General features: G+C 48.7%; 2 protein-coding genes across 2 annotated transcripts in view; one reads left to right on the top strand and one right to left on the bottom strand.

Moving 5' to 3' along the window:
* The window catches only part of LOC119387985 (estradiol 17-beta-dehydrogenase 8), a 169,286-nt gene that overhangs the window by 132,440 nt on the left and 10,814 nt on the right, over positions 1 to 26,032 (bottom strand). The gene's annotated exons all lie outside the window — the stretch shown is intronic.
* On the top strand, positions 10,815 to 12,947 carry LOC119386228 (ice-structuring glycoprotein). Its single transcript, XM_037653560.1, has one exon. The coding sequence runs from the start codon at positions 10,815 to 10,817 to the stop codon at positions 12,945 to 12,947; it is 2,133 nt and encodes a 710-aa protein (XP_037509488.1).

Raw genomic sequence — 26,032 nt, 5'->3', positions numbered from 1 at the left:
CACGAGCATCACGTCAAGAACTGCGTCTACACCCAACCGAGCCAGTTTGTTAGACGGATTTCCTTACCTTTACCGTGCTTATTAAACGTGCATGAACTTCACGACGCCTGCCAATTAAACCTTTGCTGTTTTCATCGCGATAGCTACTGTTGGTGCACGTGCTCTCCGCATGGCTGAGCGCATCGTTGCCCCTGCGCCACATATTGACGCCTTTATGCAAGACAGATTTACCGTATTCATGCTCCCAATAGTAAATGTCGGAGTTTTACATCCCAAAACTGCGATGTGATTATGAGGGACGCCGTAGTGAAGGGCTCCGGAAATTTTGATCATCTGGTGTTCTTGAACGTGCAATTAAATCTAAGTACACGGGCCTCAAGCATTTTCGGGTCAGCAGTCGAGCGCCATAACCACTAGACCACCGGGTGTATTCATGCTCCATGGGGACTACATAGGCTAATGTTTCTTGGAAGCAAATGTTCCTTGCAATATTACCACGCACATTACTTCGTGTTGTTGCCTAATATTTTGCTTTTGCTATCAATATTACGCCTAGTAACTTAACTGTGTAATATCTATTGACTGGCATTCAAGGAGGCACACAAATTTATTCAGTCATTGTTATGTCATTTTTTGTTATTTTTTGTCTTTTTTTTTGTCATATGTGCCATTGTCACACAATTGTATATTATGCAGAGCCACAGGCGTGATACGACCATCCATCTTTCATGTCGTTGTGAGTCATGTGCCAAACTATGACGAACATTTTTGAATAATAACGCTAAGGCGCGAAAGAAAATACATGGTCTCTTTCTCTCTCTCTCTCTCTCTTTCTATGCATGCGTGTTTGTATGTGTGCGTGCGTGTGTGCGTGCGTGTGTGTGCGTGTGTGCTTGCGTGTGTGTGCGTGTGTGTGTGTGTGTTTGCTTCCCTTTTCTTCTTTTTTCTTTTTCCTTTTTTTTTGTTTGCATTTCGAATGCCATCATCATCATCAGCCTGTCTACGCCCACTGCAGGGCAAAGGCCTCTCCTATGTTCCGCCAATCAACCTGGTCATGTGCTTTCTGCTGCCACGTTATACCTATAAACTTCTTAATCTCATCTACCCACCTAATTTTCTGTCTCCCCCTCACGCGTTTGCCATCTCTTGGAATTCAGTCAGTTACCCTTAATGACCACCGGTTATCCTGCCGACGTGCTACGTGCCCGGCCCATATCCATTTCTTCTTCTTGATTTCAACTATGATGTCCTTAACCCCCGTTTGTTCCCTGACCCACTGTGCTCTCTTCCTGTCTCTTAAGGTTACACCTATCATTTTCCTTTCCATCGCTCGCTGCGTCATCCTCAATTTAAGTTGAACCCTCTTTGTAAGTCTCCAGGTTTCTACTCCGTAGGTAAGTACCGGTAAGATGCAGCTGTTATATACCTTCCTCTTGAGGGATAGTGGTAGACTACCATTCATGATTTGATAATGCTTGCCGAATGAGCCCCATCCCATCCTTATTCTTCTAGTTATTTCACTCTCATGGTTCGGCTCCGCGATTACTACCTGTCCTAAGTAGACGTACTCCTTTACAACTTCCAGTGTCTCGCCACCTATCGCAAAGCGCTGTTCTCTGCCAAGGTTGTTCCACATTACTTTAGTTTTATGCATATTAATTTTCAGACCTACTCTTCTACTTTCCGTATCCAGTTCAGTAATCATGAGCTGTAATTCGTCTCCGGCGTTACTCATCAATGCAATGTCATCAGCGAATCGCAGGTTACTGAGATACTCTCCATTAACTCTTATCCCTAATTCTTTCCAATCTAGGGCCCTGAAAACCTCTTGTAAACACGCGGTGAATAGCATTGGAGAGATCGTGTCTCCCTGCCGTACGCGCTTCTTTATTGGGATTCTGTCGCTTTCTTTATGGAGGACTATAGTGGTTGTGGATCCGCTGTAGATTTCTTCCATTATGTTTATATAGACTTCGTCGACGCCCTGATTCCGCAGTGCCTGCATGACTGCTGATGTCTCCACCGAATCAAATACCTTCTCGTAATCTATGAAGGCTATGTATAGGGGTTGGTTGTATTCCGTGCATTTCTCTATCACCTGATTGATAGTATGAATATGGTCTGTTGTTGAGAAGCCTGTACGAAATCCTGCCTGGTCCCTTGGTTGATTGAACTGTAATGTCGTATTAATTCTGTTAGCAATTACTTTTGTAAATAGCTTATAGACAACGGACAGTAAGCTGATGGGCCTGTAATTTTTCAGGTCTTTGACGTCCCCTTTCTTATGGATCAAGATGATGTTGGCATTCTTCCAAGATTCTGGTATCCTCCCCGTCGAGAGACACTTCGTATACAGGGTGGCTAGTTCTAAATGCGAATGCATTTCTTAGTCGGGGCATGTCAGGCGTCTGTCGGTGTCCGCGCGCCAGCAGGTGTTATCTCTCCGCTCTCACTCCCTCTCCCATAGCAACAGCTGCGGGCGCGCGCGCTCGCCCCTAGCAACCGGAGCATGTGGTGCGGGCGGAGTAGCGGAGAGTGAGTGGAGAGGAGGAGCGCGCTCTGGCGTGTGAGGGCGCTCGCATCGCGGGAGCTCGGCGAAGCTCCCGCGTGTGTGGAGAGAGTGTAGGAGAGGGTAGGTGCAGTGCTTCGCCGCTCATTCTCTCGCCGTTCGCTCTCTCTCCTCCCTGCGCCTCACTCTCCCGTCCGCTGGAGTCCAGGCGCCACAGTGGCGACTGATCGACCAGGACCACCGCTGAGTCATCCGCATGTGTCACGGAATGCCTCGTGGCTCTCGTGTGGCCGACACCCTCGCGGAGGCTCGTGCGTGGCCTGCGTCGCTCACGGCGGACCTGCGCGCATTGTGCCACTTGCAGCGTCTCCACCGTGCGCCTGATGCAGGTCCCCTCCTCTCGCGGTTACGTGCTGTGCCAAACTCACGTGTCGGCCAACTTATCGACGTGTACGACGGTGTTGTGGCTGACGACCCCGCACGCATTTCGCGCTGGCCACCCCCTCACCGTCGAGTGCCCCTTCGAGTGAACTTGCACCTGCCGGGCATTCGATCCAAACGCCACACCCCCATCAGTGCCATTGCTCAGGAGGCCGCGGCGCGGATGTATGAGGACCTGGCCGGGAGGACGCAGGTGTTCACCGATGGGTCCGTCCTGCAGGATCGCTCAGCCGCGGCCGCCTGCATAGCCCCTCAGTTCAGCTCGGAACGACAGTGCCGCTTGCGATACTGTGCATCCTCAACAGCTGAGCTAGTCGGGCTCCAGCTGGCTGCAGACCTCCTGCGCAATTCGCCGGCCGTCACGAGCGCAGCAATCTTCTGCGACTCGAAACCTGCCCTCCGCCAGCTCACGAGGGAGGAACGAGGCCCCCTTCTTGCTCAGCGTGCCGCTCTCAGCCTGCTGGCCCTCCAGGAACGAGGCTGTGATGTGGTCCTTCAGTGGCTCCCTTCACACGTCGGCATCGCGGGCAACGAGGCTGCAGACGAACTCGCAAAACGAGCACACTCCGCCGAGACTTCGCTGACGGATTACGCCAGCTCGTTCGACTCGGCACGCAACAACCTTCGCCGGGAGCTGGTGCGCGAGCATCCTGACGCACGGGTCGCCTCCGGACACCCCCCTCCTCCCATCCCAGCCACTGGTTTCACTCGCCGCGAGCGCGCGCTTCTTCTTGCCCTGAGGACCGGTTCTGTGTGGCCCGCGGAACGCAGGCATCGTCTTCGCGGCGCCGCTGCACCGAACTGCACCGACTGCGGCGCGATCGAAACCCTGTGCCACCTATTGTTCGACTATCCTTCTCTCAACACTGCGCGGAAGCGGCTCGCCATGAAGTACCGCCTCGTCGGACTGCCGTGGGCGACCCTACAGGACTTGCTCCATCCCACCGGCCACGTGCACCGTCGCCGATCAGCCCTTGCGGCCCTACTCGCTTTTCTCGAGGATGCCGGCCTAGTAGAACGAATTTTCTAGCCGCTCACCACGGTGACTCGGACGCCCGTTCTCCTGCCCCCCCCCCCCCCCCACCCCCTCACTGTTTTTTTTTTTCCCACTCATACCTTTCTTTTTCTTCTTTTACCATACTCTTTTCACTCTCACTGTCCCTTTAATCCCCAATCCCCCGTGAGTGTATCGGTTGAGGTGTCCTCACTTGAGAGACAGTTATCGTGCACTCCACACCCAATTTCCATTTTCATTCCCTTCTTCCTTTTAAGAATCACCTCTTTGCCTCTTTGCAAGAAATGCATTCGCATTTCCTCACGATTCCCTTCGGGGAGGTGGGGGCATTTTTTTCTAACATAATCTCTCCACCGTCTTTCAACAGGTCTGATGTTATCTGATCCTCACCAGCGGCTTTGCCTCTTTGCATTCCCTTTAGGGCTTTCTTTACTTCTCCTGTCAATACTGGTGGGATGTCAGATTCTTCTGGGATTACTGCTTCTTACGTTATCATCCTGACTGGCTCGGCTGCTGTACAGATCTCTGTAGAACTCATCCGCTACCTCAACTATTATATCCCTATTGGCTGTGACCTTGCCTTCCTTGTCCCTTAATGCATACATCTGATTTTTGCCTATGCACAGTTTTGTCTTCATAGCTTTGAGGCTTCTTCCGTTCTTTAGAGCATGCTCAATTCTCTCCATATTATACTTTCTTATGTCGGCTACCTTACGTCTATTGATTAACTTTGAAAGCTCCGCCAGCTCTATTTTGTCTGTTGCATTTGAGGCTTTCATGGCTTGACGTTTCTTAATGAGGTTTTTCGTCTCTTGGGATAGCTTACCAGTGTCCTGTCTAACGACTGTACCCCCGACTTCCACTGCACACTCCTTAATGATACTAGTCAGATTATCATTCATTGCGTCAACGCTAAGGTCGGTTTCCTCGGTTAAAGCCGCGTACCTATTCTGAAGTGAAACTTTGAATTCCTGTACTTTCCCTCTCAGAGCTATTTAAATTAATGGTGAAGCCAGAGTTCAGCGCCCCCGTCCTTACAAAGCATCTTTCAGGCACAGTATGCATATATTACATGCACGCTAGAACACATGTTGAAGTATGGAATAATAGAACTTCCACTGCATTTAGGCTACGCCCCTGCGTCTACCTCGGCGTGATCATGAGGCTACGTTGCTTCGCAGATGCCACTTTGAAGACAACCTTATTCGTGTTTCATGCAACAAGCACATACATACACCCATGCGCGCGAGCGAAGAAGCATTGTCAAGTGGACAACTGATTTTACGAGGACGGCTCTCGTCAAGTGACATAGATGATAGTGAGAGAAAATAACTGAGGTGTCACCTGTCTCATTAAGGAGCGTCTTACGTACGTGATTAAGACAAACGCAAAAACTCTGCGTCATATTTATGCTTTCATAAGCAGGTCTACAAAGTATGTGTGACGTTCACGAGTCCCGTAACAACCAAACCGCAGCTTGTGACATTGTCTGTATACATTCTCCACAAAGCCAACACTGTTGGGCGGTGCGTCACCTTCCATTGGTTATGTGGCCATTACGGGAAACAAATAAACGGGCAAAGGTGCCCGAAATGGTCTTCAGTACAGAAATTCTAGACAACTATTTTTACAAAAGCGCATGCTTCGACTATGGCAGAAAAGAGAGGGAGAAAGAAAGTGCCTATGGCGCAAATCACCGCCTATGTAGTCTGCTGCTTTACCAAAATAACTTTCGGCAGTCGGTTGGCTCCAGAGTAAGATGAAAAATTCCACGACTAATGAGTCAAGAACCTTGAATACCATCGGCTCCGATTGGACGTGGCATCCACGGCAGCGTAGCATATACCGTATCATCTGTACCGCATAATGCGCATACGAATAATGAGATGCGCACTGTGTGTGATTCATACTGGAACACGTACTACTTGAATGTCTCGCGTATCGCGAAGAGAGGCTTTGTTCCGATCGCCAAATGGGCGTGATTTTAATTTTAAGTAAATGGCATTTGCGATTCTCCGTTCACGCTACGTGATATCTCAAGTCTTTGTTCTATCTTTCGAAATACCGACAGGCCTTGGGTCTATTTTTCCGACACCTAATTAGTGTTCTCAAGAATCCATAATATTTAAAGCAGCGCTAATGACGGGACGAGAGGACAGAAGTTGACACAACGAAAGCTTACTCGCAACTGGCAGGTTTATTAGAAGAACCAAGAAAAAGAAAACATACATGCCTCGTTTTCATAAAACTGCTGTTATATTTAGGCACAGGGATGATGCGGCGCGTGAGGTTATGGAAGCATTTTGCATTAAGAATGCTGGGGAGAGTTGCATCAGCTCTCCTTCTGTGGCGCTATCGCGAACCGAAATTAGTTTTTTGGAGGCGGGGTAGATAGGTGTTTTTTGGTGCTCTTTTTGGTGTTTGTTGGCTAACCTTGTTGCTGCCTATATGGTGTTAAGACGGAAGACTGTTTACCGATCGTTGTTTCTAGGTGATTTAGCTTTTTCTTGTCTTTGTGCATGTTAGCATGACCCCACGTGGCGGCGATTGCACAGATCATCTGGGTCACCTCTCTGTACGTTTTCTTTTTCTTGGTTCTTCTAATAAACCTTCCAGTTGAGAGTAAGCGTTCGTTGTGTCAACTTCCGTCCTCTTGTCCCGTCATTAGCGCTGCTTTAAATATTATGGAACCTTACCAACTAGCCCAGCTGTCGATCTTGCTACAATATAGTTTTCAAGAACTTTTAAACGAGGCCTTCTTCATGACATACAAAATCTTGAGTTCGCCCATTGTTCCACGCTGTCGAGATTACCGTCTCGTTTAAGTTTTTTACCTCTATTTCCCAACCACCTAGTGGCGTAGCGGAGATGTTTAATGACAAGAAGGAGGAGAGGTCGGCCTGGAAAGCGGGTTCCTAGCCTGCTACTCCTCACGGGGGTAAGGGGGAAGGGGAAAGAAAGAGAAAGAGGGAGGTGTGATGATAGGCGACGATGGTATGGCACAATGAGTCACTGTACACACTGTCTTGCGCGGGGACAGGACACGCGCGAAAGTCTTTATGCCGTACAGACGATCTACGACGCACTTAAGTGATTGTCTTTCGGTCGCGTATTGAGGGCACACGCACAGGATGTGGTGAATAGTCTCAGACGTGTGACACACACTGCAGTTAGGGTTTCGCTCCTGCCCAATTTTGCAAAGGTATCTTCGTGTATATGCCACACCCAGCCGCAATCTATGTAGTTATGTTTCCTGGTCTCTTCTTAACCGGAATGGAAGCCGGAAAGTACGACCAGAGTCAAGTCTGTAAAGACGCTCTTAGCGATAATTAGGGTCATTCCATAAGCGTGTCATAGATGTTTTCATAGACTCAAACAGCAAGCCGTTGATGTCATATCGGGAAAATTGAATTGATATGACTTCGCCGTTAGTGTGCGCCATTTTTGCTTCTGCGTCAGCTTGCTCGTTCCCAGCTATGCCACAGTGACTGGGAATCCATTTCAATACAACGGTATGCCCGCATTGAGACGCCTCAGTTAACTCGTTCATTATGTCGCACACCAGAGGACTGCATGTATGCGGTTCCTTGCTTCATGTAATTGCTTATAAGTTGAAGTGTCGGCTTGGAGTCGCAATATAATGTCCATTTCGCAGGACTCTGTTGTACAATGTAGCGGGCAGCTTGTCGGACGCCGGTCAGCTCAGCCGCAGTAGATGATGTCTGATGCGCTATCTTGAAGCGTTTCATGATGCCCATGTGAGGTACCGTGAAAGCTACTGCTCAGGAGGTCTGCGTGACAGACCCATCAGCAAAAATATGCACCGTGTATCCGTACATACAGGCAATGTACGATAAAGCGAAATGCTTAAGTCCAGCGGTTGGTATTCTCGACTTCTTTGTTATCCCCGGAATCGAGAGTCGCACGATAGGCTTAGGCATCGTCCAGAGAGGTATTCCCGGAGTCGCTTGTGGTGCATAATTCGAGGGCAGCAGATCTTGCTGCGACATCGCAGCTTCCGAGTATGCAGCATTGGTCCGTGTGGTAATAATGTATCTCAGTGGATGGTCCCGGTGCCTTGTCAATAACCTCAGATGTACTCGCCGTGACTCGTGCTGAAGATAAACGCGATCTGAACAAGCACGTGCTTCTGTAATAGTACCCTATGTAGAAGTACGTCGAGGTACTCAGACAAATTCTGAGGGCGCGGGCCTGAGCACCCTCGAGTGTACGGACAGCAGATGCGCAAACACGAGAAATAACAGGTGCACTGTAGCGGAGGTATCCAACAAAAAGTGCCTGGTATAGCTGTAGTAGAGATGACTTCGATGGCCCCCACGATTTTCCAGACATATGGCGAATGACATGGACAAGCGGTGTAGTTTTTTTCTTAGTGCAGAGATGTGCTTCGACCAAGATAAATCACGGTCGATGATAACTCCGAGAAACTTGTGGTGAGTTACAGAAGGTATGACGTTCCCATCAATCACTACAGGGTAGCAAGCCATGGACTTTCTCGTGAATGCCAGGGTTGCATTTTTTGTCGGCGAGAGTTGTAGATATTTGGACGTCATCGATACCGCATATTGTAGCTTCGTCTGTACTTGCAAACGCGTTAGACTCGTGGTACAAATACAGATGTCATCTGCGTACGCAGATACCGAGATTTTGCATCCTAACTTTTTAACGAGGCCAACAAGTACAATATTAAATAACGTTGGGCTCAGGACTCCACCCTGAGGCACGCCGCGATAGACGGGATGGTTGTTTGTATCACCGTCTACAGTTGTCATGAATACTGCTCTTTCTTGAAGATAGCTGGCTATCCACTGATGCATACGGCCGCCAATACCATAGTCTTCGAGAGCATTCAGGATCGCGTCATGCAGAACATTGTCGAATGCACCTTTGATGTCAAGGAAGACAGCAGCCGTCAATCGGTGGCGCCGTTTCTGGTGTTCAAAAGTCGTTACTAAATCTATCACACTGTCGATTGATGATCTTCCCTTCCGGAAGCCAGTCATCGCGTCTGGATATATCTTTTGCTTCTCCAGAAACCAGCTACTACAAGGCCGTCTGCACAGCACGCATACCGAGAAAAAAAAAAGTGTATACAATGTGCATTATTTCTTTCAGTATGTGTACGCTAGTTGTGCAGACGGCCCTTTAGCACAATGTGCCAACGATACCATAGGCTGCTCTCGGGCGTCCATATTTCCCATTGGGCCCGCCAAGCAAGCTCAGATTGTAACGCGAATTCATTACTCGTCGCCATGACATTCACGCCACAAGACTTTCGAGCACTCACGAGCTACTGACATACATCTCCCATATTGCCGCCAACTGTGACGATTTTCAGCTGCAAGGGCGACAACGTGCTTTGTGGCAAAGTGGCAACAAAAAGAAATGCAGGGCGCGTTCGGAGGGCCAAATTCAACAAGTTCCTTTCTTCCTTAAAACAAAAAATGATATGATTAGACTTTCTTCATTACTTAATGATGAAATCTTCTATCAAACGCCGCATGACGAGGATTTTTATTTTACTTGGACCGCATCAGTATGAAAAATACGGTCAAACATGCGACAAATCGCACACTTTCTCCAATTTCACAATTTTTTTCGGGAAGATTTGAATTCTATTTTACCTCCAAACATTTTTGTACTAAAATAAACTTTTCTGAACATCATACTATCATTAAGATTGGTTAGGGAGAGTTCAAGATAGCTCAAGAAAAAATCCCGAACTTTGAAAATTTTTGCAGTTTTTGAAAATATGTAGCTGACAGTGAAGCACAAAGATTTCGGAATTAACAAATATAACAACTAAACAGAACATCTGTAATAGCGCAAGCGCGGTTTCAAAGCTCAAGACACAAAAGTAGATTTTATACACATTTTTCTATTAGGCACAGTTTAACAAATACAAGCAAACTTCGAAGGGGCGCCACGATCGCCAAAAATTTCTTCGAGCAAGAATGTTTTGCCACAATACTCCATGTGGCACAGGAAAAGGGCTCTTTTATTTTATTTGGCCTTGGTGTTTATAGCGCATGACGTGTAGACCGCTAAGTTACGAAAGCAGAGATAAAGACACAAAATGACAAGACGGGCGATAGCATTCAGCTGATTTGTACGTACGCGTGCGCAGGGTTCTCCTTTTAAGAGGGGAGAGTCTCACCGCAGCCCCCCCTCCCCTTCTTCACTGTTGGCCGATCAGAAAAGAAACAAGCTTCCCAATGGATGTTAAAACAAAAATGAAGCCATGAAGTGCTTCCCACAACAGTGCGGCTCTTGTCCTCGACTTTCCGGGGGTAGAGGTGGGAACTATACTGTTTTTGGAATTCAGAATCGATGGTCCACGGCCGCCATTATAGCCAGAACGTTGCATGGCCGTGACCCTGCACACTAAACAAGAATGGGACAGGGCCGACTAACGACTAACTAAAGGTATAGAGCGGACTTGGCGCCCCTTAGATCATGAGGGGAAGCTCCCCTCCCCCGCCCCTCCCCCCTTCCGCACGCCTGTAAACAGGTAACGATACATATACACATGTGATACGCGCAGAACGCAATAACAAGTCCACTCATGAGCCTAATTAGGCAACCACTTATCCTATCTATACGAATGAAACAGCCTTATGGAGGCATCACCAACTCAGACTTGCCATTTCTTTCTTATATGATACGCCCCTATCAGTTCACGTGCACTCTCACATGCGAGAACCGTTTGGACCGCCGAAGTGAGAGGTTGTCTGCTTCGTGCTCGGCGATCTCTACGCGATCTCTACGCTTCCCTCAGCGGCCGCCCGGCCGCTTGGCCTCACGTTTCCTGAGTGGACGAGCGGGACCATGCCCCGGAAGGCCACTGGCAAGCACATGAAGAAGACCGGCAAGGACGAGAGATCCCTCCAACATCAGGAGGAGATTTCCGAGCGCCAGAACGTTCCTGCCATCGAGGACCGGCCTCTGGAGAAGGCCAAGGAAGCGCTACCACGCTCCCAGGCCACTTCGAAGCCTCCCCCCACCACTGCGGCACCCCCTAAGCCTGCCAGCAACACCTCGGCACCTGCTGCCCCTGCTGCAACCGCACCCGCCGCTCCTCGCAATGCCGCGAAGCCTCGCCTGCGCTCGAGCTCGGGCACTCGAGTGAATCTCGCGGCATTCGAGCTTGACAGTGATCCATGGGCACGAGAAACTGTGGCCCTACTGAAGAAACAGGAAGACGAGGAGTACCAGAACTTCGAGGCCTGGCTAGCTCGTAAGCGTGCCACACAGCGTGCTGCAATCCACGCGGCACATGCAAGCACGAGCTCGGCACAAACACCGACTGCGAGCCCCAACCATTTGGAGCAGCAGGCGGTGACAGCCATTGGAGATTGGCTGCTTAACAAAGCCAAGGAGGCAGCACCAGTTCCCGCTGCCCTTCCCGAACCAGCAACCATCATGCCAGTCAACACAGACGACACCTCGTCTATTTCACATGCCGACACGTCAGTTGACGAGGCCATGGACACCACGGCGACCTCGCGTAAGCGGGGACGCGAGGAAGACGCAGCGGAGGGCCCGCGGAAGCAAGCGAACCCACACGCAACAGCGGCAATCACAACAACAGCTGCTGCAGCACCTGCTCCCTCCCCCCCCATGCGGGACGACGCGGCGAGCTCGACAGCAACTCCCGCAGTCCTCCTCGCGCAGGCGGCCTCCGCCGACAATGTGGCAGCGCCCCCTGCGGCTCCCGCAGGAACGAGGAAGGTAAACAAGCGGAAGGCACGTCCCAAGCGACGGCGGCGGCCGCGCGAGCTCGTGTATTCTGCTGCTGAGCCCCGGACAGCTCCGAGGCAACTCAACACCATGGTCGCCGTGCCGCGCCCGTGCCCAAGCCCCCCGCCAGCCGCGGACGACTTCGTCACCGTCGTCTCCAAGGCAGCGCAGCGGAGAGCAAGGGCACTTGAGGCCGCAGCTGTCGCGACCGACCCTGCTGTTGTAGGGACGGTCTTGTATCGTCCCTCGGTCCCTGGTGGTTCGTTCATCAGATCGCCGCGCCTGACACTCGCGTCGGCGCTCGCCAAGCGGCCCGGTGTGTTGGCGGTGCGAGTCAACCACAGTCGAAACATCGTGGCCGCGGACGCGTCGACACCGGCGTGTTTGTCAGAGCTCCTTACCATCAGGGAGCTCGGCGGCGTTCCCGTCACTGCCAGGGAGCCTACGGATCGTCGCGCCAGCACCGGCTACGTGTACGGCGTGGACGGCGACTTTACGAACGCCGAGCTGCTCGCTGGCATCACCTCGGCTGTTCCCGTGCTGTCGGCGACGAGGGAGGGATCGACGGTGAAGTTACGCTTCGCCGAGCCGCTCCCACCGGAACTGGTCGTGCTTCATGGACTGCGGTTACGCGTGCGGCACGTTCGCCCGCGACCAAGCCAGTGCCAGAAGTGCGGCCGCTTCAGACACGTCGCCGAGGCTTGCACGCGCATCGGAGACTGCCTTCGCTGCGGCCGCCGCCACCCGGAGGTCGACAGCTGCAAGCCCCGCTGCATCAACTGCGGTGGAGCCCATGCAGCTAACAATCCCACCTGTCCCCGCTGGCAGGAGGAGAGACGAGTGGCCACGCTGCTGGCTACTTCATCTACGCCACTCTCGAGACGGGCGGTAACGGCGGCAGTACGCGAGGAGACCCGTGAGGTGCGCTCTTACGCTGCTGCCGTCAAAACCTCCCTGCTCGAGAATACCACCACGGACCGCAGCCTGCAGCGCCCTACTCCTGCGCCGCGCCGTTCCCGCCTGCCAGCAGCGACCTCCGCCACGGGGGCCGAGCCTGCTGACCCACCTACCACGCCTGCAGAGGATCCCAGGGACGCCCTCATCGCGTCCCTACTGGCCACTCTGCAGGCAGTGGCACGAGATCTCCCCGAGGAGCACCCACTGCGAGCCACCTGCCTTCAGGCGATAGGCGCGCGGCCCGATGCTTCCGGGGGCGAGTAGAGACGCCCCCCCCCCCCCCCCCCCGGGAGGCCCCCTGAGGACCCCCCGACCACCTCGGCTGCGGCGAACACCTGCTACAGCCTCGGCAACGACGCTATACCTACCGCGCCTGCTGCGCACTGATCACTTCGACTTTCTTCTACTTCTACTCTTTTCTCCCACTTCCCCCTACCCCCTAAGGCACTGCGCCGTGCTCCCTATAGGGCTGCAGAAATTAGGTGCCTTTTTCCCTTCCTCTAATCACACATTCATTCATTCATTCATGCTACAACAACCACAACCACGAGGTACAGATCGTGTTTGGATTTGGTCTTGGCCACGAATGCAGCGAAAGTGGTCGCGGAACACATTACGGTGTACCACGGCGACCGCAAATCGGTCGTCACTATACCATCGCTCTAAAACAATAATACATTGCGTACCCCTCTGCAGTTGTACACTGGTGGTTTTTACCGGCTTCGTTGGATGCCCACTTTCTCAGGTCCGCCTTGGCGAGTCTTTTTTCTTACTTTCTTTAATGTCAGGTATTCCTATATGAACAAGAATTGGTAGCTCATTCGCGTTGGAATCTGGACTAAAATATCCACGTACGTGTTGGCAGTAACGCGTGACAAGTAACGCCATTATCGGTAACGCGTTACTTTATTTGGTAACAGGGTAGCATACCGGATGCAAACTTCTGGTTAACCTCCCTGCCTTCCTCTGCTCTTTCTCTTCTCTTCTTCTTAGTAAGGTACTCGTTACCATTTCAGAACTGTAATGTGTAACGTGCTTAGGCTAATATTTTTCGGTAACGTGAGGTATCACGTTACTAGTTACTTTTTGTGCCAATTATCCAGGTATAGTTCTACATAAAGCTCATTCGTCTCGTAGGCGCCACATTACCTTTTTTGTTGCAGTGGCGGGCTGCTATCGGCCTGCCAGGCATTGACAATAGGAGCATATCGTCTAGTGCGTCCGTCGAGCGCCTATTTACCGTAGGTGCGGACGTATTCACTAAGGAAGCGCGGCAAGCTGTCCGACGACAGCTTTGAAATAGAGCTGTTACTGCTTCAATTCTGCAAGCTATAAGCTGTCAGCAAGTTTTCCCTGCAGTATCAAAACGCTGTTTATCAGTATTGGTGTCAAAATAAAATTTGCTTCTATCTATCTGCAACTGCGGTTATACGTTTCTGGTTGTTTAATTGTTGAGCGAGCGAGGCTGACCCTGAATGCCTTCACATAAACACTCGCAATTTTCATGGTACTGATAGAGGTGAAAGGTGCAAATACTATTTATGCTGCAAATGTTTTTTTCCGGAACTATACAATAAAGCATTTTTTTTATTGCTACAAAATCTGCGCGTAGGTATTGTACTTTAGTAGAAACACACCGTCAGATTACTATAAATCTGTTGAGAGATCAGTGACGTTTTCTTTCCGGAGAGCGTTGAGGCTGAAATATCATTTTCTGTCTAATGTCAGTTTGAGAAATGGCTTTTCCATGTGTCACAATATTATAAGCCATCACATGCAACTCTACGATTAACTTTAGGCCACTATAATACTGCTAAAGTCCGGAACACTTTTGCATAGTATGCTCGTTTTTTTAATGTTAAATATAAGTATGAGCTTTATTAAATTGTTATTCTGGCTCCCTGCAACGAAGGAGCACTAATTAAAATTTCTGACCATGCAGTAACGGCACAAGTAACGTGCGTTACTTCTTTTCAGTAACGGTAACATTAACGCGTTACCTTTTTTTGTAAGTTACGCAGGGAGGTAACGCGTTCTTTTTTTTTTTTGTTAGCCTTACCATTAAGGTATTTAGTTACATTTTTTTAACGCCTACAACACTTAATAATAAAGCTTAGTAACGTTTCGCGGAAGTATCCGGCTCTTCGTTCTATGTGTCCGCATGAGGAAGTGCTGCACCTGGCTCAAAGTGCAGCACACCGTGTGCGGCTGTCGTTTTGAAGGACGGACGTGCACCGTCGAAGTCAGAGCAGTGAACCCTAACGTAGGTGTCGGTATCCCATTTCCTGGATTAACTACTGCTACACAGTGGCAGTTATGCGACATCGTGGTGGCTTCCTCGACTCAGTAGTTAAACTTCGATATATCGCGAAGTCGGTAAAATCAACAATTTACTTCGTTATGTTAAAACTCCGTTAAATTGAATTTTTGCTAAATATTGCAAATGAGTTCTGCGGAAGAGTTATATTCTGTCTCCACGTGCTTCGTCTTGTTGATCAATTCGCCCTCGCGCTGACAATAGCTACCATCGAAGTTAGCTCAACTGGTGTATCGACCACCCCGGAAAGGCGTTGGTCCCGGTTTCGATCTCCGAACGAGGACAAATTTTAAAGGGCCCCTCACTAGGTCACATAGCAAATTTTAGTTAGATGCTGGTAAGTTGTTGTGTGCCGAATGAAGAGCATTATGCCGAAAGAAATTTTAAGATCGGTTCATTGCGAGCTGAGAAAAACAATAATTTGAAGCGGCGCGAAACCATGATGCGAGTAGGCAAGCTTGTAAGCCCTTGCCACTCGCCCCGCGTAGCCTTCGCAAGGCAAATCCCTTCCCTGCCCTCTTCGGCATCGGAGCCGGAGGATCACATGACGCATACGTATGAACACGTCATGCGCACACAATGTCATGAGCGCATGACGTACCCGAACCAGCCCGAGATGAGTTTCGTGGCTACGTTCTTTGTGCTTCATCTCTGCAAGTTATGCCAAATGCGCCCTCGCCGATCACTTGGCTTTAAACCTATTACTGAGCACGAAAGTCGCGACATTTACAGACGCGAGACTAGCGGTGTGCCGCATGTACTATATTGGCGGCGAGGACATACCGTAGCTCCATCTGCCGGAATCTCTCCGTGACGTATAAAACGGCATCACGTGGTACCGAGTGCGCGGAGTGTTCGACGTCGCCAGTGTTCAGCCGCGGTTTTTCTCGTTTTGCAAGCGTTGAATGCACCTGTATAGCTGTGAAGCAATCAGTGTGTTTGCCAGCAAAGGTTTTTCGTGAGCCAACGCGTTGTAATCGTCGCGTCGTGCACTCTCGACGGAGCGAGTGCGCGCACCGCTCCGTACGTGACACCGAACGTGAAGAGGCCACTCTTGTTAAAGGTGAGTTATGTAATTTACCTAATAATATGTAACTCGAAGCATCCTCGCATCTCGTGTACATTTATGTTTACTGAGGCAAGCGCGACATCGCGCACCTATCTCTTGCTTTTGCGTGGAAGTTGCGCGGCCGAGAGGTACCGTTTCGATCGGCGCGGACTGCCGCGCACAATTCACGGCAACGCCTTGCCCTAGTTTTCAGCGCGTAATCAAATGACCGAGTGCAAACGATGCTTCGACATTGGTTATTACCTTCGTGAGATCTTTCGTAAAGGTAGTCATACGTTATTTTGCCGCAATAACAGTAATGTCCACAACGCTCGTGGTGAGTGCGGCTTACCCCTTTAGCCAGAACTGTTGCCGGACGATGATTTATAACAGATATATTTTAATAAGTGGAAGTTCAACCGCATATATTTTTGTCTTCTTTATCCACGCTTCCGCTTCGTGTACTTCACTGCGAGGGGTACATCGACTGATGTGATATCATGCCAGCACGTGAGAATCGCTTGTTCGACTACTAATTACAATTACCGTATCTCGTTTTCAGTGACTCTGCCGGTTTCTGGCATCAACGAGTTCATTGGCCAGCAGTTCAGCACATTGCGGCTGCTAACGGAGGGAGAGGCAGACTATGAGGCCGACCACGTCCGAATATGCAGCGTAAATTTAGAACAACACCGAGACAAAATCACTCTCGCAGCCCTTGTGCCGAGCGTCGCCGCCTTGTTTGGGACGGTCCAAGGGCCGGACAGGAAGGTATTGCGACGGCACTGCTTCGGGAAGCAGGCACCGTCTTTTCCAGCTTGGCGTGAATAAACGCCGTAAATTCCTATGTGTACAGTCACGGAAAGTCTCACGTAGTACTTACCGAACATTTTAGCTCCAACGCAGTACACAAATCTTCGCAAAAGTGCTTGCTACACACGCGATAATGGGTGCTGGGTTCCTTCCCCATTCGAAGCTTTATTAACCACGCATCTCGCGGCTTCTTGGTTTTGGGATACGCGTGGAAACTCACACCGGGCTCGGTCGAATACGTCCGGCACTGTAGCACAGAGCAATACACCATGCTGAAGAAAAAACAAAGCTTCAACCTCGGGCATGAGATGCAGCGAGCAGCGTTGGCAAAGCTTTCGGCGGCAAAGGAGAGTCACGTGATGGCGTTTTCCACGTCACAGCGATAGCAGCGCCGGTCTCTCCTGTGGTGGCCCTCGCGGCCAATAGTGCGCGCCGCCCAGTTATCACCATAGACAGGCGCGCATATGCGCAGTGCGGTCAAACCGGATGTGCGCGCCTGTCAACTCTCCCCCTCTCCTCGCACTCACGCAAGGAGAGGGGGAGAGTTGGCGCATTCGCAGTATGGGTGCGGACGCCGCAGAACGGACACTGCCCCGAGCATAAGGTACTTTTGCATCTAAAAAAAGAGAAAAACACACACATTCCATTTGTGTGTTTTATTTTCAAATTTCATTCATCCATTCAAGCAAGAAATTACACAAACTAAGCATGTCGCGTCAAATAATTTTTGCAGTGCCACGTGCTACTGCATGGGCGACGTCAGAGCACAGATGTCTACGCAGAGGAGCGACGTCAAAGCACTCACAACCAAGTATAGGATCATTCCTTGCTGTGCGTCATCCCCTCCTTCTTTTGGCGCGCTCCCGCGAGACGAAGGGCAAACGGCGTTCAGCTTGAAATTTGCCCTATTTTCGCGGCGCGTAGCGTTGCAAACTTTGGCAGACGTGATTGTGAACGCCCAGTGTATGCACTGCGCTCGTCAGCTAAAAATGGTCAGACCTGGTGAGGGGCCCTCTAAGTGCGGAGCACTTAAGGGGCCCAGCCTGTCCTGTGCTGTCGTCGCTTAGCGTAGCGCAGGAAAAACCACGTATAAAAATAGAACAAAAGAAGACAGCGTCATGGCTGGATTTCGCAAGAAAACTGCCATCTATATTAAGGTTCACACTATATGCAGATGGTGTGTGTATTTGGACATCTGTGACTAATGTTTAATTCATTCAGATGACATTAAAAGAGGGCATAAACGTCATTAACTGAATTTTAGGAGGGAGAGAGAGAGAGGGATGGTTCTGTCGCACGCGAAGCCAGCTGTGTTGCCCTTCACCCCTAGTAACTTAAAAGAATGTGAGTCAATATAGAAGGGCAACCTTTAATGATCGTTAGTGACCGTTAGCGACCTTTAGTGATACAGCATCGATTTCTTCGAATAGTACTATTCCAAGAAATTACTTAATCGGCAGCTATCCTGCATAACACACATTAAAAATATCAAAATCGAGGTCAGTGCAATAGTGAATGTACTTATTTGCAGACTTGCAGGCACACCATACGGCGGATCAGTGTCGTCCATGCTCACCGTTCACAATGCTTTAATACGACAAAGAATTGCATACTCTGCTGCTATCCTACACGGCCTTTCCCCCGCGTCGGAACAGACTTCAAATATACAGTATTTTCTCGCATATAACCCGTGCCAAAAAAAAAAAAAAACGGAGAAATGTGCTTAAAAAGTGGGGGCGCGGGTTTTAAGCAGGGCTTATAGGCATACTTTTTTTTCTTTTTGTAGAGTTAGGGGTGCGGTTTGTATGCAGGGGCGGGTTATATGCGAGAAAATACGGTATTTGGCTAGATCATTACGCATATGTATGGTAGCTATATGAGCGACTGCCAGTTGCCTTGTAATAGCAGAGATTCACCAATATCCATTTACATGTCGTGATAACAATAGAACTATGTCGGCGTTTTTAATTGCGAAGCATATCTTAGCGAACCTCAGGCACTGTGGCCGTTTCTATCTATCTATCTATCTATCTATCTATCTATCTATATCTATCTATCTATCTATCTATCTATCTATCTATCTATCTATCTGCCTGCCTGCCTGCCTGCCTGCCTGCCTGCCTGCCTGCCTGCCTGCCTGCCTGCCTTGCCTTGCCTTGCCTTGCCTTGCCTTGCCTTGCCTTGCCTGCCCGCCCGCCCGCCCGCCCGCCCGCCCGTCCGTCCGTCTGTCTGTCTGTCTGTCTGTCTGTCTGTCTGTCTGTGTCTGGGCGCTCTCCTGGTCGCCTCCATAACTTGTAGTATACCAAAATTGGCATAGCAGGGGATCAGGGGATTAGTATATGACGAACACGATTCACTGGTCATGGCATGAATAACGCAAAACGAATGTCGCGTACGTCATGAAACCCTTTTTCTCAGTCACGTGTGACACATACCCGCTTACCACAGTTTATGTTATGCGGGCATGTGCCACAGGTGATCCATAGTCTCAATCAACGCAGTAACCGCGAACATACACATTGAAACGCAAGGCAAGTAAGGGAACTGAAGGCAGAACTCCCCTGGAAGACGCTCGATTGCCATCCACTCGTCCACGTGGTCCGCCAGAATGACGCTGTGTTCTCTTCATTTCTTATGAGGCTGGGCGATGGCCTCATGCTGACCGAGTATGACGTCAGATTGATTGATAGTCGCTTTGTGACATGCTAAGCCGCCGCTAAGTGCCCTGACGGCATATACGCACCAATGCGGACGTCGACCGCTATAACGGACGTTGCTTCCACGCTGCGGACAACATTACGTCATTCCGCATGCGATAACTATCTGGCTATAAGAACGAGCAGGTACACAGGAATGCCCTGACCAATGTGGCCACGATGAACGCAAGCTACACGGGTGGCCTGCCGGCCTCAATTTGCCTGAGCATAGGCAAGCCGTACATGCATGATCACGGCCAACATCGATGTAAGCGACGGCCTGGTTAATGAAAACATGGCCACCTTGTGGTACATCGAACGTGACGTACAAGGCAACCTCGTGCGACTGTAACTTGAATTTCCAACGTCCACGGTAGGAATTGTCGTCCCAGCCAGGACGAAGCAAATCACTGCCGCACGCCGCTCAACAGAGTTGAAATGGCTGCTCGTGGTAATGCGAACCACAACCACGATATGAGCCAGAAAAATACCTTGTGTAAGAGGACACAGTTTCCCCTTGCGCAAACAAATGCTATAACTATATATAAGTCACAAAGGGCCACATACATGGAGGCGAAAATGCTTGAGGCCCGTGTACTTAGATTTAAAGGACACCAGATGGTCAAAATTTCCGGAGCCCTCCACTACGGCGTCTCTCATTATCAAATCGTGGTTTTGGGACGTTAAACTCGAGATATTATTATTAAGGGCCACATACGCCCAGGTAGTCTACGGATACGATAAGCGTCAACCACTGAAGTTGGTCGAAGCACTTTCCAGGGCTACCAGCCTCGACGGCCTATACCTCACCAACGCAAAAGGTGACGTCAGGTTCCGACATGTCGCCGGCTCTATCGACAGACAGTCTGACTCGGCTAGCAAACGGGCCTCTAGACATTGTCTTGGACCGGGCTACCACCTTCATTCGATGCCTCAACCACAGCAATCACCTCAGGCTCGCCGCTGTCAACGTACAGTCGGTGCACACGCACGTACACGACCTCGAAAAAGACGCTCTGTTAACAGAAACTGGCGTGTTAGCACTTTCTGAAACCTGGAGCGATGAGCCCACTGTGTCGTCCACAGCAAGCGGCTTCATTGCAGGTGCGGAGGCACGGACACATAAAAACACGGTGACACGCAAGTTCAACGTAGGCCGCATCCCACTTCGCCGGTCGCCAGACACAGAACACACACAGACAATCAGCGGAAACGGCGAGGTCTGCGTTGCGCACATCAATTACAATAACAAAAAGAATCCGCTTTCCGCCATCTACCTGAGAACTCTCAAGGATCCCTTCCATACATGTACGCGGGTTCGTGAAACGTGCGTGCGTTCTCTATCACAACGGACAAGTATAAGTACTACATATCAGCTTACCGCGTCTGGTGTTGTTAATACCCATGTTGCTGTTCGCATCGTTACGCACCTGTAAACTGCTTATATAACACACGTGCGACTCAACATATATATGTTTGCGTATACCATTTGCACATATCTTTAGCGTCATTTCTTCATGCACGTTTCGCTCAATGTAAAATATTAAGCCACAGCCACGTTCCCGCCGCGCGCTTCGCATAACATCGATTTCCACGGTACATGGGATCTGCCGAGCTTTCTTTTTTTTTTTTTTTGTTCGCCTTCAGACACAACATAAAAACAACACATTTTGGCTCTGGAAATATTACAAAGAGATATAAGCTGTGCTCATGAAGAAATTCAGGAATACTGCCGTATATTCCCTAGGAATTAATTTTTTAACTCAGACGTCGATTATCTTTCTTGGTATGCTTACACTATAAAATACCGAATGGTCAGTGGATGGCATAATCAGAAAAAATCCAGCAGATCCCACACCTTGCGGAAATCGCTTTCATGCGAAGCACGAGTAGCAGCATATGCCGAATTTTTTGCTTTGACCCAAGCGTTAAGAGGCAGATCGACGTCTTTGTGTAAATTGAGTAGTTGTGCGCATATCGTGGGCTTGCCAGGCACGACGACTAAACTGGCTTGTAAAGGAAAGCTCATGGTCCGACGTGACGTCGGCACTCACGTCTGAGCATAGACGTCAGTTTTATCGCAATCAAGTGTACGCTAAGGTGCGATGATGTGCATATAATAGCGGTCGTCAGCGTATTCGAGGAATGCTTGAATTAAAAATAATATCTGGGGTTTAACGTCCCAAAACCACGATATGATTATGAGAGACGCCGTATAGTGGAGGGCTCCGGAAATTTCGACCACCTGGGGTTCTTTAACGTGCACCTAAATCTAAGTACACGGCATCCAAAAGGATGCCGGATAATTTTTGTGTGACGTAACTAACGTGGTTGTCCCAAGACATTATAGAGAGGCGTCTGTAGCAGTCCTGCGGACGCAGGCTCCCAGCCATTTCCAATCCGTCCGCACAGTTGCTTCGGACGCCCAGCTAAAACCGTCTATAGTTTCCGAAAATCTTTCGCCAACTGTCTTAAGGTATGTCGCCACCTTTTAAAATGATGTTCTTTTTTTACATGGAACTTTTAATATTTAATATTTTAAGAATTTCGAGACATTTGGAATTGTGGTGAAGAAAAAATTACTTCTCTATCTGGTTTCATTCAAGAGTTGTGGCCTCTTTCATAACTGCCCTCAGACCTCAAATGACACGTTTTGAAATATTCATTCTTGTTTTGTCGTCGTTTTCTAAACTTGAATTTCACGTGTTTTACGTCTTGCAAAAGCTCGTGACTTTTGAACAAACCAATTCTGATTGAGACTTCCAATGCTCTTTTCTGAGAACTAGAAACCAAGATGAAGTAGCGTAAGTGAAGACCGTGAGTATATTTTGATGCTAAGGCATTTCAATTGAAATGCAGCCACCTGAAAAATTACAGCATATTCACGGGTGAATGATGAAGAGCTTGGGCGAAGCTCCTGAAGCAATCATGGTTACACCGTGAAATGTTCAGTGCTTTCGCTCAGCAGTAATGAAAGCGATACGCCGCTTTGATTATTTTTCCTTTTTTCCTGTTTTCTTCTTTTTTTACTTTTTTATTTTATGGGTTTTTATTTTTTATGTATTTTTATTTTTTATTTCTTATTTTTTTTTCTATCTATGGGACAGCGCCGTCTAGTATATCGTCACCCAACTGCAGTTTGCATGAATCTCTATGGGACAGCGCCATCTATTGAATGATACGGGAGACACGACAGTGGGGGGACGCCGCATGGAGCGACGACCGACCAGGTGATGCTATAAGGAGCTTCGCCCCTAAAACCTTTTCTTTTTTTTAGGTTTTGGGCTGTAAGATACTTAATATTGATGATAGCGCAAATATCCTAGTTCATTGCACAGTCCATATACAGGATGTCTCAAGGAACGTGCGCCGACATCACAAAAATGAAGGGAAATACGTTTGCTGGCTGCCTTCATAACTACTTTTTCTGTGGCGGCAGACATCTAAACATTACCAGAGACATAAATTACGGTTGTAATTGATGAAGTTGAGTTAGTTAATTTTCTAATTAGTGAAGACAGGCGCTCGTGTCAGATGGGAGAACTGGAGCCCTTCCTGCGAAGAGCCCATTGCCGCTTAGAGATTTCTAAAAAGCGTACTCTGGCAATTTTAGCAGAGGGGTGAAATCTGATTAATTTCGCTAGCGAAACCTAAACCGAAACGCGGAAGAGCGCTACTGCCATACTACGAATGAACGAAAGAATGAGAACTTTAGGGCTTTTTTTTTTCTCTTGTTAGACACAACCTTGGTGAGACCCAACAGACAATCAAGCCAAGGAATTTTAGTAATTATGATATAAATCTGAAGAAATTAAAGTTTTGTGCCAGCTCGTAAAAAAAAAAAAACGCCAGGCCTGCGCGGAAAGCGCAGCACAGTCACAGCGAAAGCTGGAATAGCGGCATTTCTAGAGCCCGTTATAAACTCTCTTGTGGCTACTAATACAAGTACATTAGCAACGTACCCACTACGCCACAAATCATAATTTTTGGGAAGTTGGGAAGCACTCACCGCGACATTATTTGTTATTCTGCGGAGAAGCGAGGTACCATCTGTGAGGCATTATGTGCACGTTGTTATTGCGGTGGTTGATGACGATGAAGAATTATGGCTGAGCCCTTTGTAATGGGTTGGAAGCTTTAAACGACCCACTAGTTACGTAATTCATATTGTGTGACGCCCGGTCGTTATTTAACTGTCCCACCACGCTTTATAATATACGTTAACCGGAGAAACGGAGAGCGAGAGGGAGAAGGAATTAACTTTATTGAGAGCCTGAGGAAATGGATCATGGGAGCCTTATGGGCTTCCTTGGCAACCAATAGAAGTGCACTTGCCAGGAACCCACTACGCTATAAATCATCATAATTTTTGTGAAGTAGGGAAGCAGCCACTATGCAATTTTTCGTCTGCGGAGAACCGTGGTGCTCGCTAAATACCTGTAAGGCATTATGTGCACTTTGTTGATGCTGTGGCTTCTGACGATGAAGAATTATCGCAGACACCTTTGTAATGGGCTGGAAGCACTCAACAACCCACTCGTTGCGCAATTTGCATTGCGTGACGCCCGGTTACAGAATTCGCGTTTGTGTGACGCCTGGTTGTTATTTTACTCTTCTACCACACTACATTACATATGTTAATGTGGTTCCTTCCCAACATGAAGCCTGTATAGGGTATTTTTGCAACGCAGTTTCAAGCACCGGCATGGCCCCGAGGTAGAACACTGGGATCCCACGCAGAGAGCCCATGTTCGAACCTCGTTCCATCCTGTAAATTTTTTATTATTTCCTTTTCTTTCTTATTTCGTGCGATAGTGGTTACGGACACCGGCGGCGGCGGCGGCGGCGGACAACTACGGCGCCATAAACGGCCGTTGAAATGCTCTCATAACAGCTTTCGCTGTAGAAGATCACGTGCTACGTGACGCCAGCAGGCAAAAAAAAATGTGAAAGCGGCGCTGACTAACACTCCCATGTTAAATGCACAGATAAACCCGATAAAGTGGACGCGGAAGGACGACCGCCACTGTAGCTCAATTGGTAGAGCGTCGGACGCGTTATTCGAAGGTTGCAGGTTCGGTCCCAGCTGGCGGAAAATTGTCTTTTAGTCCACTTTAATTCATTCACATTGATATCATAATTTCTACAAATGACGTCCCATACTTTCCTTGGTTTCATTGTGTGTTGGTTCTCATTAACGTTACAGCGATACTACACCGTAAAAAAAAAATCCCAGGTGGGAGTAAAATGCTTCTTCCCTATGCCATACTTACTACGCCATACTGTGCCGTACTATGTCATAGTTACTCATCCTGGACGCATAAGAGCCGTAAAGTTAATCATCGATCAACCTCACTTCGTGGGTGTATGGCGCTAGTGCGTTAACGAATGCTGAACTAACACCGCTGCCATCGCTGTCGTGAACAGTGACATCAGCATTCTGGTAGTCTGCTATTTGCTTATATCGGTTTTGGTTTTGCCGGTGAATTTGGTTGAATTCCATTACCCCCGCAATAATTACCACAGGCCGTTTCTTCAAAATTTCAAAAGCGGCTCGCAGGAAGGAATTCAAATGTCCCATTTGACCAGATCACCGGTATCCACTAATTTAAAAAGATGATGAATTTAATTTCTTGAATTACTGCTGTAACTGATGTTTCTATCATATTTAGATGCCTGCCGCTACCGAAAAAAAAAGTGATTTTGAAGGCAGCGAGGAAACATTCCATTTCCCTTATTTTTTTTTTAGGATTTTCGGGCACATTTCTTGAAACACCCTGTATACAACTATAGTGCTGTCAAGCCATTTTCTTTTCGTGTGGTGTACGTGATGGCGTACGTGATGGGCTTATTGTGGATAATATCGGTGATTAATTCTTGATTAGTTTTTTTTTCTACACGACACATTTGAAAGGTGTTTTAAAACTGCCCATTAGAAGGTATACACATAGCAATCAACTTAGGATCAAAATTCAAAAGATTTCTGAAAAGATGGCGACATACCACAAATGTTTTAACTGTATCTAATATTTCCCCGTTGTATGCTAAAACTGTATTGGTGACCACATCCTTATTTTTTTTTTACTGGAAGGGCATAACGTTTGTTTTGGCAATATTAATCTTTAATGCATTGTAATCAGTCCACATATCTAGCAGCAGTAATGTTCTGTTCGCCCTATCGATAATGTCAGATAATAATGTGCCAGAGAAAAGCAGTGTCGTGTCATCTGCGTAAGTAACGCCTTCACACACGAGGGATAACATCATCATGACGTCACAGATCGCCAAAAACTTGTGGCGTCGCCATGACGTCATCATGACGTCATACGAAGTCACATGCTGACGTCATCACATGGCATCGTCGGTTGGTCAAAGGTGGGACGATCACGGAGGCAGTGCAAAACCAGGTGAGGTGCAGAAAGCTTGCAATGCCTCCGATACTGGAAGCAGTGCGAAACCATGTTAGTTGCAGAAA

The sequence above is a fragment of the Rhipicephalus sanguineus genome, chromosome 3 (assembly GCF_013339695.2).
Source record: "Rhipicephalus sanguineus isolate Rsan-2018 chromosome 3, BIME_Rsan_1.4, whole genome shotgun sequence".
NCBI lineage: Eukaryota > Metazoa > Arthropoda > Arachnida > Ixodida > Ixodidae > Rhipicephalus > Rhipicephalus sanguineus.
The sequence above is the reverse complement of the archived record's forward strand: the minus strand, read 5'-3'. Positions and strand labels throughout refer to the sequence as shown.